Source organism: Vombatus ursinus, unplaced genomic scaffold (genome assembly GCF_900497805.2).
Source record: "Vombatus ursinus unplaced genomic scaffold, bare-nosed wombat genome assembly UNPS02014785.1, whole genome shotgun sequence".
Lineage (NCBI taxonomy): Eukaryota > Metazoa > Chordata > Mammalia > Diprotodontia > Vombatidae > Vombatus > Vombatus ursinus.
Window position 1 is genome coordinate 1,602,027 of NW_020954563.1, and position 19,560 is coordinate 1,621,586.

The following is a 19,560-nucleotide window of genomic DNA, read 5'->3' on the forward strand; positions in this document are numbered from 1 at the left end:
GGGATGGTACAAAAGGATTTGATAAAGTACTTTGTCTAAATCTAAGCCTTCTTTTCTTCAAGTCATGTTTCTAGCCTCTGGGAAATCAATAATTGCACCTTGTTAGACAACTGGGTGTGGTGTAAAGACCACTAGTTTTAAAGTCAGAAGATCCAAGTTTGAGTCTCAGGTCAAACACATGTGATCCTGAGCAGGTCACTTCATCTCTGTTCCTTAGTTTTCTCATCTTTATAAATGCAGATAATAAAGCTTATACACCTACTCCAGGGTCCTTGTGATGGAAACAGTTTGTACAACTTATATAGCAGTGTAGGAATCAAGGAAGGAATCACCTTCATTTATATCACACTTTATGCTTCTTTAGATGCTTTAAACATGCATCATCTCATTCGATCCTCACAATAAACCTGCACGGTAGGTGGGGCAGATATTACTCTATCCATGGATCCCTAAAAAGTCCATGGATCCTAAGTTAAGAATCTTTGCTTAAACCCATCTATTAATTCCTTATTGTTATTTATTAATTAGAGCCTACATTACTGAGACCTTTAACAATTTTTTACAGATGAAGAATCTGAAGTTCAGAGAGAATAAGTGATTTGCCCAACTTTGCAGAGCTTGTTAATGGCAGAGACAGATGGAGCTAGAGGCCCAGGATACAGGCTCTTGGTTTGGGGCTCTTTTATACCAGACCCTACTTCTGAGAGTTCATTTCTCTCCATGTGTTTCAGGTCTTTGAAGTTTTTCTCAGTCCAAATGAACTTGGTCAGTTTATAGTGACTACCTTGGATGGACTGAAAAATCTGAAACATCCTTGTACTCAACAATCAGCAGGAGAGTTGCTGGTGACATTGGTTAAAAGTGCTGAAACACGATTTGAGAAGGTGAGAGATTCATGGGAACTAAGCTTCTGTATCAGAAGTGTGAGGAACAAACCTGTCGCTTAGTTGCCTAGGTCAATTTTAAAGCTTGTGGTCCCATTTGAAGCTAGGCTATTAAGCCTTATGTTAGAGGATACAGTGTAGCTGCTAGAGGGACCCTGGCCCAGAACTTCACTCAGGCTGTACCAGTGTCCAAGCTTTCTTTATTTCATTTAGTAAGTAGGCATTTGTTGAGCTGAGTATTTACTATGTGCATAATGAGAGGAATACAAAAGAGATTTAAGACAAGGGCCTTACCCTTCAGTAATTTATAGTCTCATTGGGAGAAAAAAATTAACTCACATGTTATCACATATTTGCATAAAAGATAGGATAGAGGAGTATCCCATTTTTCTGTCTTCTGTTGCCTTAGAGAGTTCCTCTCTTAGTTCTAGAGGCCACAAGAATGGCACTAAAATCCAGTCACACGCAGTGGCAAGGTTGTAGTAGCTTGCTGTTTTCATCTCAGGTATCGGACATCATAGGAGCTATTTGCGTCCGGCTGCCCGTCATCAGTCAACCTAATGCCCGCCAGCAGGCCTTGAGCGTTGTGAGCCTGTTCATCTCCAGGCCCAAGTATACAGATGTGGTGCTCAACCACCTTTTGTTTCATCCAATTCCATTTGACAGGTAAAGGAGCTCTCCAAGGACCTCTACTTGATCCTTAGGATCACATAAGGACTTTGAGGGGTGGTAAGAGTAGAAACAATTTAGTAAAGAAACTTAGCCATTCCTGTGTTCTTGGCAAATTTTATATACACATATTCATATATATAGTATAAAATATACATATATACATATACTGTTAAATAATTTGTATATTGATAGTTCTGGAATTCTGCTCCTCTATATTCTTAACTGTTTTCAGTATTGACCATGTCTGTGTATTGAATGCTATATTTTGGAGGGAGAAATACTATATTCTTATGAGAGGCAGCATTGGTTATTAGATAAAGAACTGGCTTTGGAACCAGGAAGATCTTAGCTCAAACCCTGCTTCATATATACTGGCCATGTGACCTCAGCAGATCACTTTATCTTTTAATACTCTAGGCAACTCTCTAAGACTATAAATTTATTAGTAGAAGGAGTTTCCTCATCCATAAGTTCTTTATATTCCTTATATGAAATCATAGGTCTAGTCTTTATCTCTAACTCTACACTATTTGGCAATGTCAAGCCCATCAGAAAGCCTAATTCACCAGTCTGGGCTTAGAGTAATGTGTAATGTGTACACATTCACTACACAAGGTACCTCAAGTTTATGGTAGCAGCTGGTAAGCTGAATGGTAGGGCGCTTCTCTCCTCTACTAATGGTCAGTTTCTCTTTATAGTGCAGTTGGTTCTAAGCTCTGTCTCTAACCCTTTTGGCAGCTGCAGCTCTATCTGTTGTGTCCTCTCTCCAATTCACATGGGTTTTTTTTTAATTAATTAATTGATTTCTAGTTTTCAACATTCACTTCCACAAGATTTTGAGTTCCAAATTTTCTCCCCATCTCATCCCTCCCCCCACCCCCTAAAATGGCATGCATTCTAAATACCCCTAATCTGCCCTTCCTTCTATCTCTCCCCCCCTTCTCTTATCCCCTTCCCCTTCAATTTTCCTCAAGGGCAGGATAGATTTCTGTACCCCATTTCCTATATATCTTATTTCCCAGTTGCATGTGAAAACAATTTTTTTAACTTTTGTTTTTAAAATTGGGGTTCCAAATTTTCTCCATTCCTCCTTCCCCACCCACCCTCATTGAGAAGGCAAGCAACTCGATACAGGTTATACATGTGTAGTCATGCAAAACACTTCCATAGTAGTCATGTTGTGAAAAACTAAGTATATTTCCCTTCATCCTATCCCGCCCCCCATCATTTTATTCTCTCTTTTGACCCTGTCCCTCCTCAGAAGTGTTTGCTTCTGATTACCCTCTCCCCCAATCTGCCCTCCACTCTATCATCCTCTTGCTCTCTTGTCCCCTTCCCCCCCCATTTTCTGTAGGGTAAGATAGATTTCTATACCCAATTCAGTGTGTATGTTATTCCTTCCTTAAGCCAAATCCGATGAGAATAAGATTCACTTATTCCCTCTCACCTTCCCCCCCCCCCTCGTTTCCCCTCCACTGTAAAAGCCTTTTCTTGTCTGTCTTATGTGAGATAATTTATTCCATTCTATCTCTCAATCCACATGTTTTTTAAAAGGTCTGTCCTCCTCAAGTCCCTGGAGGCTTCCCTGTTTTAGTAGATTCCCCCATTCTATTCCTGAAGCATTCTCAGCAAATTGACAAGCAAGCCACAGACTAAAAAAAAAAAGCGCTTACTTATGGCTCGAATTAATCCATTTTCTAAGAGCACCTCATCTGTTCTCTGTAGAAATAACTCAAGAATTCAGAGAAGTTGACTTATTGTAGGTAATTAATAATGATAAGCAGAGAGATTTCTTCATTTCATTCTAGAAGTGGCATTTTTTTTCCTGCCATGTACACTTTCAGATATCTCTTCCATATTTTCCCATTAGTAGTCTAGCTTAGTATTCTGTCTGAGATGTCTTAGAATATTTTTTTAGGCAAGGAATACACTATAATTTTAGCACTAATCAAGTTTGTCAAGTGAACAATACAATTTGGGGACAGTGGGGGCCCAGGAAACCAAAGATATCCACATATTTACAGAGGAGATTTCGAGATGACTGCGTAGGTGGCTCTTCCATTTCCTCCTTGGCTCTTCCCATGTCTCCCTGTTCATGATTTCCTCCCCCTCCCCCACCTTCCACAACTTTTGAGTCAACAGTGCTGGTACTCAAGAAGAAAGAAACAAGCAAAAAAAGATATCAGTCCAGGTGAGGTGGGAAAGTTCAACCCATATGACTTACTATTAAGAAAATCTGCTGAGATCCATATAAGGATGAAGAGAGTAACTCCAATCTCTATGCCTAATGAGGTAGATAGCTCACAGGTACTAACAAGGTGGGTTTTTTCATATCCTGGGGAACTGAACTGAGACCAATGACTTTTGCCATAATGAGGCTTCCCAGCAGACAACATGATGGTTTTTTTTTAGCTCCTTGAATCATTGTTTTCCCTCTGTCTAAGGTCTTTGGGATATTTTCAGGCATTTGTCTGAGTTGTGGAGGACTCTTGATGTCGACTTGCCCAGCACTACTTGGATTCTGTGGAGACTGCTGCGGAAGCTTCAGAAGTGTCACATTGTGCATCAGGAAAAGATGGACTATGTAGCTGTGGCGGTAACCCATCTTCTGTCCTTTCCCGTCTTCAGTAGAGTTCTCTCTGTTATAGACATGGGTGTCTGGAAAGCAGGGCACAAAGACTGAGGGAGTACCCCTGTTATAGCTCTTATCTACTTTTATATCCCATGGATTGAGCCCACTGTGCTGTACTGAGTGCTATGTGGGGGAAAGGAACAAGGGGAACAGGGAAGGAAGTGGAGGGAGGAAGGTAAATGGCTTGGGAAAAGACTCACCAATTTGGTACAGCTACCTTCTCGTCCTATCTTCATTTCTAACTTATGTCTCTAATTCTCATGCCAAATATATCTGCTTCCTAACATATATTTCTACTGATCCGAAGAAGTGAGTCAGTCAGTCAACAAGCATTTATTAAGTTCTTATTATTTGACAGGCACTATACTAAGTGCCAGGGTTACAAAGAAAGGTAAAAGCAGAATTCCTGCCCTTAAGAAGCTGATATTCTAAGACACCATGTAAACAACCACATATATACAAGATACATACAGTGTAAATGGGAGGGAAAAGAAAAAGAGAAGAGGAAAAGCTGGATTCAAATACTAACCTGGGATGCTTTAAAGTTACTAAAAAGTGTTGGGATAGATCTCAACCCTTAAAAAAAGGTGGCTAGGTGGGATGTCATTTCTGTCTTTATCTTCCCTTCTCCCTCTTCCCTCTTCCTCTCAAGGCTCAGCAACACTAAACTCAGATAGTGATTCTTGGAGGCTCCCTGTGGTAATGCCATGCAGAAAGAGCACTGAATTGGAAATGAAGAGACCTGGGGGTTAGACTCAGCTCTGCCATCATTGAACTGTGTGACCTTAAGCAGTTCACTTCTTCTCCATGGGTTTTGTCTCATCTGCAAGGAGGAGCTGGACTAGGGCATATTTCAGGACCCTCTTGGCTCTGACGTTTAACAAATTCTATCATAAGTAAAGTACAGCATGGGTTCAAGGGCATGTCCACCAAAGAGCAATTTTCTCATTTCTTTTGCTTATATTGATGAGGTTCTCTTATACCAGTAAGACAAGGGGTTAAGGTAAGATATGCTGGTATGAAGAAAAGTGAAATGGGAAATCAGCACCGGGGTGGGCAGGTATTATGCTCAGTTGTGTATCTTTCTGTTTCCTTCAGGCAACTGATGCTCTTTATGAGGTATTTGTGGGAAATAAGCTCCAAGCAGCAACGTATCGACTTTTCCCGCAACTCCTCATGGCCCTCCTCATTCAGGTTCATCACAGCATTGGCCTTACAATGTCAGATATCACTATCCCAAATGGTGTGTATACCAAGCAAGAAGTGACTTCCACCTCTACCCCTTTGAGGTACTACTAGTTATAATACTCACGTTTAAAGTTAATGAGACAGAGAGAAAATAAGAGGGTCACTAGACACATGTATTGGCTTCCTGTAGCGTTTTGTTGGTAGCTAGGCCTGACCCAGAGGTACCAAGCAGACTCCCTGCAAAAGAGTGGGACAACAAGAGAAGTATCAGAGTATGTCCAACAGGTTGTCCTTGACAACCTTAGTAGGTAAAAAGAAGTGCCTAAGGTTAACACTGAGACATAGACAATATTACTTCCATGGTGCTGTTCTTTATTTCATTTTTGCCTCATGACTTTTCAACCCTTTATATATGGGGCTGGTGGGAATTCCTTTGGGTATCCTTGGTGTATCATTTTGCCTTCTTTCAGGAAAGGTGCTGTGAGAGGAAGCAGCATGGTAATGCAAAGTTCACATTTGACTAAGAAAGACTCAGCATGACTTCTAGTCCTGACTTTCCCACTTATTGGCAATGTGACCTCACTCTAACCAGTTCTTCTCTCTGGGCCTCAGTTACCTCCTCTTGGACTAGATGATTTCTCATATCCTTTCCAAATCTGATATTTTATTTTAAGTCCTTATTATAAGTATAAGAAGTGGGACAGTTTAACAGTTTTAGAAAGCAGTAGGTATTGTTCATCCTTCAGAGCACCCATATTATAGTCACCAATCCCGTCTTCTCCCCATACCTCCCCAAAAGAAAATTAATTGGATTTCTAAATGCTAGGAAGTAGGAGTGTAAGGTCTTCCCAGGCAACATTACCCATTTGGGTTTCTTGCGTGTTACAGGAATTTTAATGGAGCTGGAATGAAGAGAAATACAATTATATATTCTCTGGTTCACAATTATTGTTAGGGTTTGTACTCATCCCTCAGTGGTGAGACCAGAGCATGGAGCTTAGGTTGTGTAAATGTGATTTTTCTGTGAGGAAAACATTGGATCCATTCATTTCTGGCATTGCTTTCATTCAGCTTTGCTATACAAGCTACCAAGACCCTCCTCCTAAGAACAGCATGTTGGTACGAATTTGATGCCATGGAAAAGAAAAAAGGATGGAATCTTCTAGAAGGAGAAAATTTTCATCTTGAAGGAGTGTCTCTTCTTGCCCAGTAAGACATTAGTGTTTCATTATTAGTCATGGTACTTTTCTTAGCCTAGCCTCCTAAAGAAATTAATAGTATGTGGCCTGTGGGAAGACCTCCACAAAGCAGGCAGGGCAAATACTGATAATTCTAGGCCACCAGGCAGATTTTGCAGGAATTCAAGCCACTGTCACACCCTTCTTAGACCTTTATCCCATGCAGAAAGTTCAGATTACCTGACGGGCCCCTGTGCAATGGCTCCAGTTACCTCCTGGGCAAATCCCATTCTGACATAGGGTTATCATCCCAATCCTCTTCTTTACAGTGCTTTATTGGAAAAACATGATATCCTTGCTCATAAGGTCTTGTACTTGCTAATTCCTTTACTTAATCGAGGGAATGAGAAACATAGACTTACATCTGCGGCCTTCTTTGTTGAGGTAAGAATCATTCTTTAGAAGTAGGGTACAGAAGGGATATAAGACAATAAGTTCTCTTCCAGGCTGTGCCCCAGAAATAATGCTGGGTGAGTTCTCCATTCTATCTTGGATATTCCGGGGTAGGATGAAAAAAATTAGTAATTTACCAATAGAAGCTTCATGAGCTTCATATAGACTTGTAATCTCAAAGCCTATGATTGGGAGTGGGGGTGGGGGTGGTATTTTCTCTCCAGTGAATAGCAAGTTTTCCAATCATTTTGCTATTATCATTCAACATGTAGCTTTTTCAGAGTCCACTGGCCAAGAGGCTTCCTAGCAGATATACCATCACTCGATTAGAAGAATGGCTGCACCATGAAAATCAACAATTCAGAGTTCTTAGCCTGAAAGGAATAGACAACCTTCTCTGTCATCATCAAGAAAAGGTGAGAGAGAGGTCCCAGAACTACTGATAACCTTTTTTTTTTAAATTGTGTTTATATCACTGTCACTTCCCAATTTTCCCCAGAGAACCTTCCCTTGTAATAAAAAGAACTATAGAATTACTGATTTTAAAGCATATATAAAGTATATCCCAACCTCTTATTACCAGGTATAGTAAACAACCATTGAATACTCTCAAGTGTCTCACATACCTAAAATCATGAAACCTGTGCTAATAGTATCCTCATCATAAATATCATTATTATAAGCTCATAAAACAAATTAAACAGACACTATTCCTACCCTCCAGGAGCTTACAATCTAAGAGAAGTCATTGAGACAGAGACATAGAAATATATTCCATCCTGATCAGACCTGGCCATAAACAATGAATTGAGTTAGGAATAGCCTTAGGGGCTTTGAAGGATGCCTTGGGAACCTGGTCTCTGTCTCTTTCTCCATACCTGGCATTGTTTCCTGTTGGGAATCAAACCACCAGGCACTAAAGAAGGACTAGGGTAAATAACTTTTGCTAAAGCAATCTGAGATGAAATATGTATTATATTGACTTTTGCAAATAAGGTTCTAATTGAATTCTTTTGGGGTATACAGGAGGAAGCTATCAAGGGCATGATACCAGTCATCTTAAGCAGTTTAAGTGAAACAGATGAAAGGATTGTTTTATTGGCCATCAATATACTCAGAAATCTCCTTGATTCCATGGACTTTACTACACTCAAAACTACTGTGCAGGCCCTATTCTCCCTATTTAGTGATGTAAGACAAAGAAGGGAAGGGAAACTTTACAAAGTATGGAGTACTTACATATATATGTGTATATATATATATATATATATATATATACACATATATATACACACACATATATGAATATATATATACTCACATGGATATATGTACACATGTACATATTATGTATGCATACATATATATGTATATGGTGATTAGAGTTGTTAGTAATGCTAATTTGTTACATTTGTAAGATGTTTTATCATTTTCAGAGCATTCTCGCATCCATGTCTAATTTGATGCTAAAGATGTACATATGAGCTAGTTAGGATAAGCATTATTATCTTCATTTTATATGTGAGAAAATTGAGGCACCACAAGGTCAAATGACTTGCTCAGGGTCACAGAATAAGTTGTATGCAGAGCCAGGACTAGAATCTAGTTTTTCTGGCGTTTGTCTGGTGTTCTTTCTCAACAACAGGCTCCCTTACAGGGTGGGGAAGGAGGATATATTGAAAGGAAGATTGATTTTACTTTCAAAAACTAATTGGTGAATTTGAATGTGCTGAAGCTGAGTGCTTGGCTTACAGAAAGATAACATGAATAGGGTATAAGTGTAGTGTTATTCCATGTCAGTTATAAGGTGACAGATAGAAGGGGCTCCATTACTCATATGCAGGCAGATAGCCAAATATTTTCAACTCCTGTGTCTTATTGATCCTTACACATCTTAGACTTGCTTTCTTCTGCCAAGTAATTTCAAGATAATGATTATGCAGAATTATTGAATGATTTGTCTAGGTGAGCAATTTATCTGAGTTCAGTTTAATCCAACCTAATTTAGTCCAATTCAAGTCCCTAGTACAGAGCAATGTACTAGGGAGACACACACACAAAGTTTAGATAAGATAGGATCCCTGCTGTCATGGAGCTTACTGCCTTGTAGGAGAATGAAGCGTACACATAAATAATACAAATTAACACTGACAGGTACATTAGAGAAATGCAAAGCAAAGTGCTGTGTGAGGTCTGAAGGGAGAGGTCATTACCAATGAGTGTAGGAGGGCAGAATTTAGGGAAGGCTTCATAGAGGAGGTGGCATTTCAGTTGGCTTATAAAAGATGGGGTAGAAATTCAGTAGAGGAATAGGAAGGAGTGCATTCTAGATTTAAGGAATTGTATGAGTAAAGAAATAAAGACAGGAAAATGTGACACATTTAAGGGACAGAAAGTAGATTAGTTTAGCTGGAGTGTAGAGTACACAATAAGTGTTATAAAATAAGTCCAAGAGTTTAAAGTGACACAAGTAATGGAGGTCCTTGAATATAAGATAGAGTATTTTCAGCTTTACTTAGTAGGCAATAGGGAGCCACTGAAGATGTTTGAGCAAGAGAGTGGTAATAGATTATTGCTACAATACAAGAGTGATTATGTTTAACTGAGTCTCTTTTTGGGCACCTCCTTCCTAGGCTAGACCAAATATTCATCTTTTGGCTGTGAACCTCTTTGGAGACTCCATTAAGAAGGTGAAATGCAAGGATAAGAAGGACATAGAGGGCCAAATTCTAGAGAGCTTGATTCCACTGCTTCTCCATTTGCAAGATGAAGATGATGCTGTTGCTGAGGTAAGAGCCATTGCCATTTTCTCCCATCCATGTAGTAAGCAAATCATAGAGATTTATGGAGGATTTCTTCCTAAGGTCAGGCTGTCAGTTTGGAAACTTGTCTTAAACCTTGGGGCCAGATCTGCCATTTCTATACTGGCTTCTGTCCTATCACCTCCTGCCACTAATTTGTCAGAAAATCAAGGATTAAGGATGAGCCTTTTTGGGTGGGGAGGGCTATTTGCTAAAGTGGGAGGAGGGCTATGGCAGAGATCTGGGCATCAGAACTGGGAGAAGAGATGAAATGGAACTTGGGGGAAAAAGTATTAGTAAAAATGAGGAATAAAATGGGTGATGAGACAGAAGCCAGAAATTCTAGCTGACATAAGATGTTGGGGTGAAATCCTTAAGAGTAGAAGGCATGATGAAGGCTTTTCTGGGTCCATTGGGCTAGTAGGGAGGAAGACCATTTGCCCAGTTTTGTTGCAGGGACTGTAATTTAAACATATGCCATTTAGGGCAGGAAGGAATGGAGAATGGTGAGCAGATTGACTACTCAGAGCACATACTTGTGCACAATAATAAGCATGTCAGAAGTGTGCTTATTAACAGATCAACTAGGCATTTATTTTCTGCCCAAGGTATGCATCCTAACCTAGGATGTAGCTCTTGAGAACACCAACTTTTGGGAAAAGGACCTTCCCACCCAGAACGCTGATCTCGGTACCAATGGTAGCTTCAGTAGGGCTGCCAAGTCTTAGTTTCTGTTTATTTTATAATAGATGTTTGTTCCCAATTTCAACTCTTCACAGGAGAGCTGTAGGGTTCTTACTATATGTTGCCAGTTCTTAAAATGGAAGCTGCCACGAGAAGTGTACAATAAAGATCCTTGGCACAGCAATCCTTCTGGAATAGGAGTAGTCTGCAAATTCTTTGTAAGTGAATAGTAGTGCCGTGGTGAATTCTTTGGTGTAATGACTTTTCATAATGGAGGAGAATGGGATAACTGAACATTTCCTGCTCCTTTCTATTTCATTGGTTGTTATCATTAGATCTCTGATCTGTAGTTTCAGGGTGACTAAATTCAGTTCCACCTTCCATTTACCCTTGTCCTTAGAAAATGACTATGGAACAGATTTCTAACTTTACTAGTTTATCTCAGTGGTTATACTGTTAAGCACACAACAGGTGCTTGTTTGTTGGTTTGAATTAAATGTGATATATTAGCTTTGAAACCATCTCTAAACTGTTCCCTGGATCTAATGAAGTGGATTGTTTCACCAGCTGACAGAAGGTGCTGTAACAGTGTGGGCCACAAAGGTAGTGTGAGACCATTCAACCTATTCAGCCTGACACGAACATCACTATTGCTGCCGACATCCCTCCAGCCCTGATTCTGGGATGTGTTATCTTCTCTCCACCAACTTAAAAAAGCTTCTGAGGATTGTTGTCAGATCTAGGTTTGGACCCAGGATAGCCTTAAGGAAACCCACTTCAGAGCCATGACAAGGGTGGGATAATATGGGGTGTTCCCTTGGGAAAATTTAAAGGGTACTAACAACACTATCCCAAATGTGTGCCTTTTTTTGCTGTAACACCTGTAACATGGTAGTAGCAGTGGCCTTCTCTGGGCTTCCGTATCCCTTTAAAGCAGCTTAGAACCTTCACATTTTATTCTTTCTCTTCCTGCCCCCTAACTCTTCTGCTCTAGATACATAAATTGATAGTTACAGCCTTGCCCAGAATTATCCTAGGAGGTCTGTTCTTGGAGCTAGTTTGACCCTGCTAGGAAGTTCCTTCATCTAAGCCAGCCTCCTCCAGGGATCCTCTAGATTACTGCTTAAAGTAGGCCCAGTGTAGTCTACTTAGCATAGTTAAATGCTGGAGGGACCCCATAGGGCATATCCTAAGACAAATTCACAAGAAGCTAGGGTGAAGTCTACTGGCTTAGGTACTTTGTTTGGATATTGTACTTTTGACCTGTTACTAAGTCAATATGACAATATATCAATGCTAAATATAGCAGAGAACCAACTTTTATAGTAGCAAGTGCAAGACAATTGGTTTAAATGTCTTATCTGGGTTGATTTGTAAGCTCCAAGAGGACAGTTAACATGTCTTCTATGTAATGTCTACTTTGTATGATCTATTTCCTACCCCTTAATGTAGGTCAGTTGGTACTTTTTTCTATTTAAGTAGAATGTAGCTTTTCACACATTATATATTTCTAAATTATATCCCAACTTTGGAAGTGAATTCGAAAGTAAACTCTTAGATAAACTCTAATAAACTCCCATGTCTATGACATAAACTTAAAGTGCCCCTAAGCAAAAGACTTTTCAAGGATACCACCTTGAGCAGAAAAGTATTCTAAGAAGAAGAGGAAGAATTAGAAAATGAACATTATTTTGTTTAGGGAAAAAAATGGTAGTGTTCTCACTACTTCCATCCCTCCATCCCTTACTCTGTGTCCACCATTAAACTTGCAAGGATGATGTGCAGAAGAATTTTGACTGCCAAACTGGCCACGGCTGAAACGCAGCAGAATGTGGACAAGGTAAAGACACAACTTGAAGAGAAAGAAAATAGGAAGTTTCCAGTTTTTAAGATTATGGAATTTAAAAGTCAAGTGGTTGTTGGAATAATCTACTTTATTAAGATTCATGTTGGTGAAGAATTTATACATATGTGATTCCAAGTCTAGCGTTCTATCCACCAGGCAACCTAAAGGCTTCACATACTTGAAGGGCTGGCACATAGAAGACAGCCTTACTTTGTTTGGACCTGGATGGCAGAACTAGGATCAAGCAATCAATGATTTATTAAGTCTCTACTTATTAGCTCTGTAATTCTGGGAAAGTCACTTAAACTGCTTGTCTCATTTATAATAGCACCCACCTCCCCAGGGTTGTTGTGAGGATAAAATGAGATATATGTAAAATGCTTTGCAAACCTATATAAATGTTAGTTATTATACTTTAATAATAAAGAGCTCTAGACTTGGGGGAAAAAAGAAAAAGAAAAAATTGGTGTTGCTCAATAAATGCAAATGAAAATAAATGAATGAAATTAATCAGTGATATCCCTGAGATTCTCAGAGTACAGATAAGATTTGCCTTGTTCATACTTATATTCAAGCTATAGCTAAGAAATGCAAGAGGCCCTACCTAAATCTCTTCTGCAGGATGGCATATGGAGAGTCTGAGATTTGTTCATTCATTTATAGTCATTCATTAGTTCATTTTACTATAGTGGCACCGTGCTGGCAGCTGTGAGGGATACAAAGAAGTGCAAGACACAGATTCTGCCTATATTCACAAAAAGTTAAATATGAATGTCAAGTTAAATAAATGATTAAGTGCCAAATAACTGGGATAGACAAAAAGTATCGCAGAGGTTCAGAGAAGGGAGAGATTGCTGTAGCCATCAAGAAAAGTTTTATAATACAGGAGGAAAGACTTTAGCTGGACCTTCAAGGATAGGTGGAGAAAAATGGAGAGAGCATTTCAGAGCATCATGAACAAAGATGTGGAGATCTGTTATTTTGTGTTTAGGGATTTGTTATTATTTATTTTTATAACCACACATGTAACATAGTCTGTGTCCTTGGGAAGCAGCAATGATGTTTATAAAGATTGCATCTGTATTGACACTGCTTATTATGCCTCTTCTTCCCCTCCCGTTTGCCCCCCAGGAACAAAAATGTAGGGGAAAATATAACATTATGATGCAGACCATGAAGTATACCCAAAACCATCAAGTCCATTTAAGAAGGGCAGCAGTTCTCTTTACAGGTGACCAGAAAATAATTTTATTTTATTTCTATAGTTAATTTCATTCATTCATTCATCCAACAAGCATTTATTAAGTATCCATTATATGTGTGACACTATGGTAGGTGTTGGGATACAAAGACAAGTGAGGTAGCCCCTGCTTTCAAGGAGTTTCCATTCTGTTGGGGGGGGGAAGGAAACTTGACTAATAAGTCAATATAAAATATACACAAAATGCTTTCAGGGAAGAGAGTACTACTGATGCTGAGGATCAGGAGAGGCTTGTAGGAGGTGGCACTTGAGCTAAGGCATTCTTAGAAGCAGAGATGAGGATAGAGTGCATCTTCTTAAACTTTCCCTGTGTTTTCTGTTATTCCCATCCCTGAAGATAATTACTATGGAAGAGACTTCTGGGAGAAAGAAAGCTGGGTTTTTTGTGACTAACTACCAGATCCTGGCATCTTACACCAGTTCTACGAACCTGCTTAGTTATGTCAAACTGCTTAGTTTCATTATCTGTAAACTGTTTAGTTTTTAAAAGAGAGAAATGCTTTACTATCTACTTCCAAGAGCACAAAGTCAAATAAGTGATTTTTTTTGTTTGTTTTTCTCCTAATCTAGGGCTCTTAGCTAAGTACATGGACCACAGTGAACTCCGTATGAAGGGGACTGAGTGGATAGAGGATGGTAGGTGATAACCCTTGAGAGTTTGAAGTTCATATATATTTCTGAAGCTGACTGGGGCAATGTCTGGGAAATCTAGACTAGATGGAAATACATAGTTGTTTTAATTTACTGAAGATCTTCTGCAAGGTAAGGCTGAGAAACTTTGATCCCCAAAGCATGAGTCTTACCATGTTTGCAGCATTTTGATAGCCTCCAATTCAATTCGATAAACAGTTATTAAGTACTTGCTATTGCATGGCACCATGGTAAATGCTGGGAATATAAAGATAGATATAAGCCCTGCTCTCAAGGGTTTAGAGTCTAATAAAGGAGAAAAAGTATATACACAAATATCTGTCATGTAAGATAGTGTAGTCAGTACAAAGGAAAGGTCCAGGCAATGTTCTGTCAGAAGTTTTGAGGACTGAGGGAGAAATCACATGCAACTGGGAGCATGGGAAAGGCTTTATGGAGAAGATTGTACCTTAGTTGGTCCTTGAAGGGAGGACCTTTAATAGATAAAAGTGTGGTAGGGGAGAGAAGGAACTCATTCTAGGAATAGGGAATGGGAAAAAGTAAAGGCATGACATAGGAGAGAATAGGACAAGAATGGGGAATAGAAAAGGATCCATTTTGCCTGGAACATAGTATATGTGGAGGGGAGAAGGATGACAGAATACTGAGAAGGCAAGGTGGAAACTGGATTATGGAGGACCTTGGATGCCAGACTCAGGAGTTTATACTTTGGCAATAGGGAGCCTCTGAAAGTTTTTTTAGTAGAGGGGTAATGTGACCACAACAAGTTGAGTCCAGCAGATTTGTTTGTAGTAACAGAGGGATCAGCTTATGATGGCAACTCAGAAGTAAGTCATTGCCATCCAAAACTACAGTAGTGTTATCCTTAAGGAGCCCCGATTTATTAATCAATTTGGAGTATTCAAGAGAATGGTAGAAACTGCAATATCTCATTATGAGCTATAAAGATTTAGCACCTTTTAAACACCTAGTGAAAAAGGACCTGATGGCTTAGAATTATACATCAGATGGACAGATGACAAATCCCTATACAATAAATACGGACTTCAAAATATCCTGAAGAACTCAACCAGTAAATTATACTGGAATGGGAACATAAAATAAATGTTTATTGACTGACTGGCTAGACCATTATCATAAATTAACCCGTTGCCCACAGTTGCCTCGACACAACATTAAGCCATAAAAACTTAAGAAGAGCCATTTTAATACATATTACCATACCAAATCTCTAAGGTTCATGGAACCAATAGCTTTCAAAATATAGTCACCTAGCAGACATATCAAAATCACATGGAAACAAAATGAGGTACATATTATCTCTGTTGCCATGTCTGCTATTCAAGTTGTACCAAGGATGTTGTCAGTGAACCCTCAGAGAATGAGCTAGCATCCTAATACTTTTATTCAACTACAAAATGCAGTTATTTTATCCATCTGTAGAACATTCAAGAATTAATATAGCAAGATAATGAATTATCCCAGGACCATTTCTATATGAGAAGAATAAAATAACATTAATCATAACAACATCTGACATTTATGTAGCACTTTAAGGTTTAAAAAGCATTTTATAAGCATTATCTCATATGAATATTCTTCAGACAGTGATATTAAGAGTGAATTGTAGAGGGGATATGATGGAGGAAGCAATACAATTAAGAAGTTATAGTTGTCTAAATGAGAAGAGATGAGGCCTGGACAGTTAGAGGAGTGGGCTGATTTGATTACAAAGGTAGAATTGATAGGAGTTGGCAATCAGTTGGATATGGGAGGTCGAATGAAGGTTAAGAATCAAAAATGACATTAAGGTTACCAGTCTGAGTGAACAGCAGAAATACAAATGTTAGAAGGAGGGGAAGATTTTAGGGGAAGATAAATTCAGTTTTAGATGTGTTGAATTTGAGGTATTGGTGGGATCTAGGTAAAAATATGTAGTGGGCAGTTAGAAATATGGTACTAGAGCTCTGGAGATGAGAGTGGAGATATAATTTGAGGGGGGGCATCATTAGCATAGGTGATAATTGAGATCAGGAAAGTAGATGAAATCGCCAAAGAATCATCCACTGCTATCCATTTCAGTGATTTAAGCTGTCTTAGTCTTGGTACCATTCATTACTTAGGCATGGTCAATATATCTGGAAACCTATTCTGCTGTCTGATTCAGAGATTTTCCAGAATCTGCCTGCTAGATGTGAGGCATTACTTAGGAACCCTATTGCGAAAATGATGAGGCTTTCCAAAGAATGGTTCACAACCTAAATGACTACTTAGTTATATCTAGTGAATCAATGGTAATTTTCCAGTAAGGAGATAGGGAAATTTGCACCTGTAAAGGGCAGCCATACACTTAAGTTGTTAGAGTGAAGTTTTGTTGTCATTTTATAGTTTTGCAGTTTCAGCAATCAAGAGCCTTTGATCTTGGGTACCTTTCTTGCAATTAGAATATGCTGCCACTAGATATCATGATCTCAGTGTTCAGACTATACTTGGCTTTATTAGCCTTATCTGAGAACCAGATTAGAACCATAACATTCCGTTTCTTTGGGATGAACAAATAAAAAATGCAACTCTTTTATTAAAACATCTTAAAATAATTTCTGTGAAGCAAACTTTTCAAAAGTAAACATCGAGATCCACTTGGGATCATTCTCCCTAATCATTAATCACTGACTCCTTCTATCAGCCTTGAGACCTGGAAAAATTATAGACAAAAAAATTAAGATTTGAGAGAGGTCCTTAGTCTAGGGACACAAAGATAATCATTAAGGATGTAGTCTTTTAAAAGTTTTATGAAAATCTTAACAATGAATATGAATACAACAAATTTCCTTAGAACTTATTTACATTTAAATTAATGCATCATAACAACTTTTCGGTCTCTTCTTCTAAGTCTTTATCATGATTCCTTGTCCATTCATTCTCATTCACTTTCTTTCTTATTTGGTTGAGATTATCATATATTTCATTCTCCTGGTTCTTTTTTTTCTTCTTTGCATTATTTCATAGAGTTCTTTGAGGATTTCTTTGTATTCCTCATATTTGTCAATATTGTACTATACTATTCAATTATATTAATGTACCACAATTTATTTAACTATTCCTCTATTGTTGGACATTTAGGTTGTTTCCAGTTGTTTTTTGTTTGTTTTTGTTTCTACAGTTACATATAATGCTGCTATGAAATCTTGGAACAGATAGGTGGGTTTTTTTGGTTATTATAAAACTTTCAAGATATATTCCCAGAAACTCCTGGGAATTTTATTGAGGTAGAGTGTATGATTATTTTTATAACTTTTACCATATGTTGACAGATTGCTCTGCAAAAATATTTTATTAGTTGGCAATTCCACCAACAGTGAATGAATATGTTCATTTACAATCCCACCTGCATTGTGTTTCTAAATTTAAGAATATAATTTAATAAATAGACCATTCCTATGAATAGATAATTTGGCAATATAATTGTTACTTGAAAATGTAATTATTACTCAGAATAAAGTGTTAAATAAATGTTTGACACATATGGAGGATACAAATAATTGCTTTGGGATTGACCAAGACATCTATGTGTATATAGACATAAAACTGGCAGAAGGTGGAATCTTTTTTAGACTCTGTATGTTTCATGAGTCAGAAAGATATAAAACTGCCAGGTAGGAGGTGAACCACATGGAGTGTTCGGAATTGGTGGGGTCCTGTGTTCTCTCCTATACCATGTAGGGACCAGTGGTCCCACGTCTGAATCAAAGAATGTAAGTCTGACTGAGCCTTTAATCAGCATTTCTCTCTTTCTTTAGTTCTGAGACCTCTGCTGCATGACTCTGAGCCTTCTGTGCGTATCATCACATCCCAGGCCCTTTGCAGAGTACAAAATGCAGGTGTAGAATCAGAACCCAGACCTGTAATGTGTAGGCTCAGGAATCTTTTCAACTATATCCATAATTAGAAATACTTGGAACCCACAAACATCAGGTGAGAGCCAGCTCCATGTATCCATGTATCTTCTATCCACAGATAGAAGCTTTGACGCCCCTGTCTTTTTCATACTTAACAAAAGCAGTGAATGATCTGGGATACCCACTGTTTTATTTAAATGATAGGACATCTTTCTTGCAAATTCTCTGAGGAGTTAGAATAGTAGTATAGGGTAGGGCAAACTTTAGATTCTGTTTGAGGAAGTAATGAAAAAAGTGCTACATTTTGGACCTGTGCTGGATTTGCTGGAAAATCCAGATAGATACGTCATAGCAGGTAAACACTGTTACAATAATGAGCGACTCCAGTCTAGTTAATTTGGGATGCCCTGGTCCAGGGAGGAGGGGTTGGGTAGCTTTCTGTAGTACAGGAGAACCTCTCTGCTTATATTTGTGTGGTGCCACTTTTGAAGCCTCAAGACTTACTATTGCCTTTTTCTCCATAGGCTATACCACCAACAGGGAGGAAAGAACTCAATATATGATTTTTGTGTAGTTTACTTGAGAGAAGCTTTTACTTATGTCACTTAGGACTACTGTATTTCAGCTATTTAGAAAGGTTGAGGAAGTACTCAATAAAAATTACATTAGAGATTTCAGAAGGATCTGTTCACTTCAAAATTTTTATTATTTTTATAGATAGATTGTGTTTTTTTCTCCCAGAATTGGCTTTTAACCCTTATGAAATCTCTGTGCTCTAAACAAAAATTTCTGGAATTTTCATTTTGTTCAACTTCAGTGTATTGAACTTAAAACATTATGTTGCACATTGCCATTACTGTAACACAACATTAAATATTTAAACAATAAATATCTTTATAAGCTTTTTGTCAACTCATGTTTTTTCTTTTATGTGAGGCTTTCCCCTCCCTTTTGTAATGTAATCTCTATATAAGTAGTAATTATTTTGTATAATTGCAAGATAAAAACAAGCAAGCAATAAACATTTATTAAGTACCCACTATGTACTAGGAATTGTGCTAAACATTATGGATACAAATCCACCTAAGACAGGAACACCAAGTAGCCCAGGTTGGTAGTATCCTTCTGGATTGATAGTTTGGAACCAGACTGTAAAAGACTTTAAATGACCAATAGAAGAGTTTGTATTTTATCCTAGAGGCAGTAGCTCTTGAGTAGGGTATTTGTCATGATCAGACCCATACAGTAGGAATATCATGTCTGGAAGATGTATTGAAGGCAGGGAGACAAATTAGGAGGTTGTTGAAATAGAGTTATGAGAAAAGAGAGAAAAACTGGGATATCTTGGACAAAAACTGCACTGTTCTTCCCACCAACATTATTACCCTGACTGCCTCTCTCAATCACCCTG

At 38.4% G+C, this 19,560-nt stretch overlaps 1 protein-coding gene across 1 annotated transcript in view; it reads left to right on the forward strand.

Moving 5' to 3' along the window:
* The window catches only part of MROH8 (maestro heat like repeat family member 8), a 59,004-nt gene extending 40,016 nt beyond the window's left edge, over positions 1-18,988 (forward strand). Inside the window, exons 11-22 of the mRNA XM_027867347.1 lie at positions 732-884; positions 1,390-1,550; positions 4,020-4,152; positions 5,287-5,477; positions 6,448-6,585; positions 6,884-6,998; positions 7,280-7,423; positions 9,641-9,796; positions 10,588-10,710; positions 13,470-13,569; positions 14,170-14,235; positions 18,051-18,988. Of these exons, the coding sequence (XP_027723148.1) occupies positions 732-884; positions 1,390-1,550; positions 4,020-4,152; positions 5,287-5,477; positions 6,448-6,585; positions 6,884-6,998; positions 7,280-7,423; positions 9,641-9,796; positions 10,588-10,710; positions 13,470-13,569; positions 14,170-14,235; positions 18,051-18,199 (1,629 nt within the window). The 3' untranslated portion in view covers positions 18,200-18,988. The remainder of the gene's footprint in view (positions 1-731; positions 885-1,389; positions 1,551-4,019; positions 4,153-5,286; positions 5,478-6,447; positions 6,586-6,883; positions 6,999-7,279; positions 7,424-9,640; positions 9,797-10,587; positions 10,711-13,469; positions 13,570-14,169; positions 14,236-18,050) is intronic.
* The last annotated feature ends 572 nt before the right edge of the window (positions 18,989-19,560 follow it).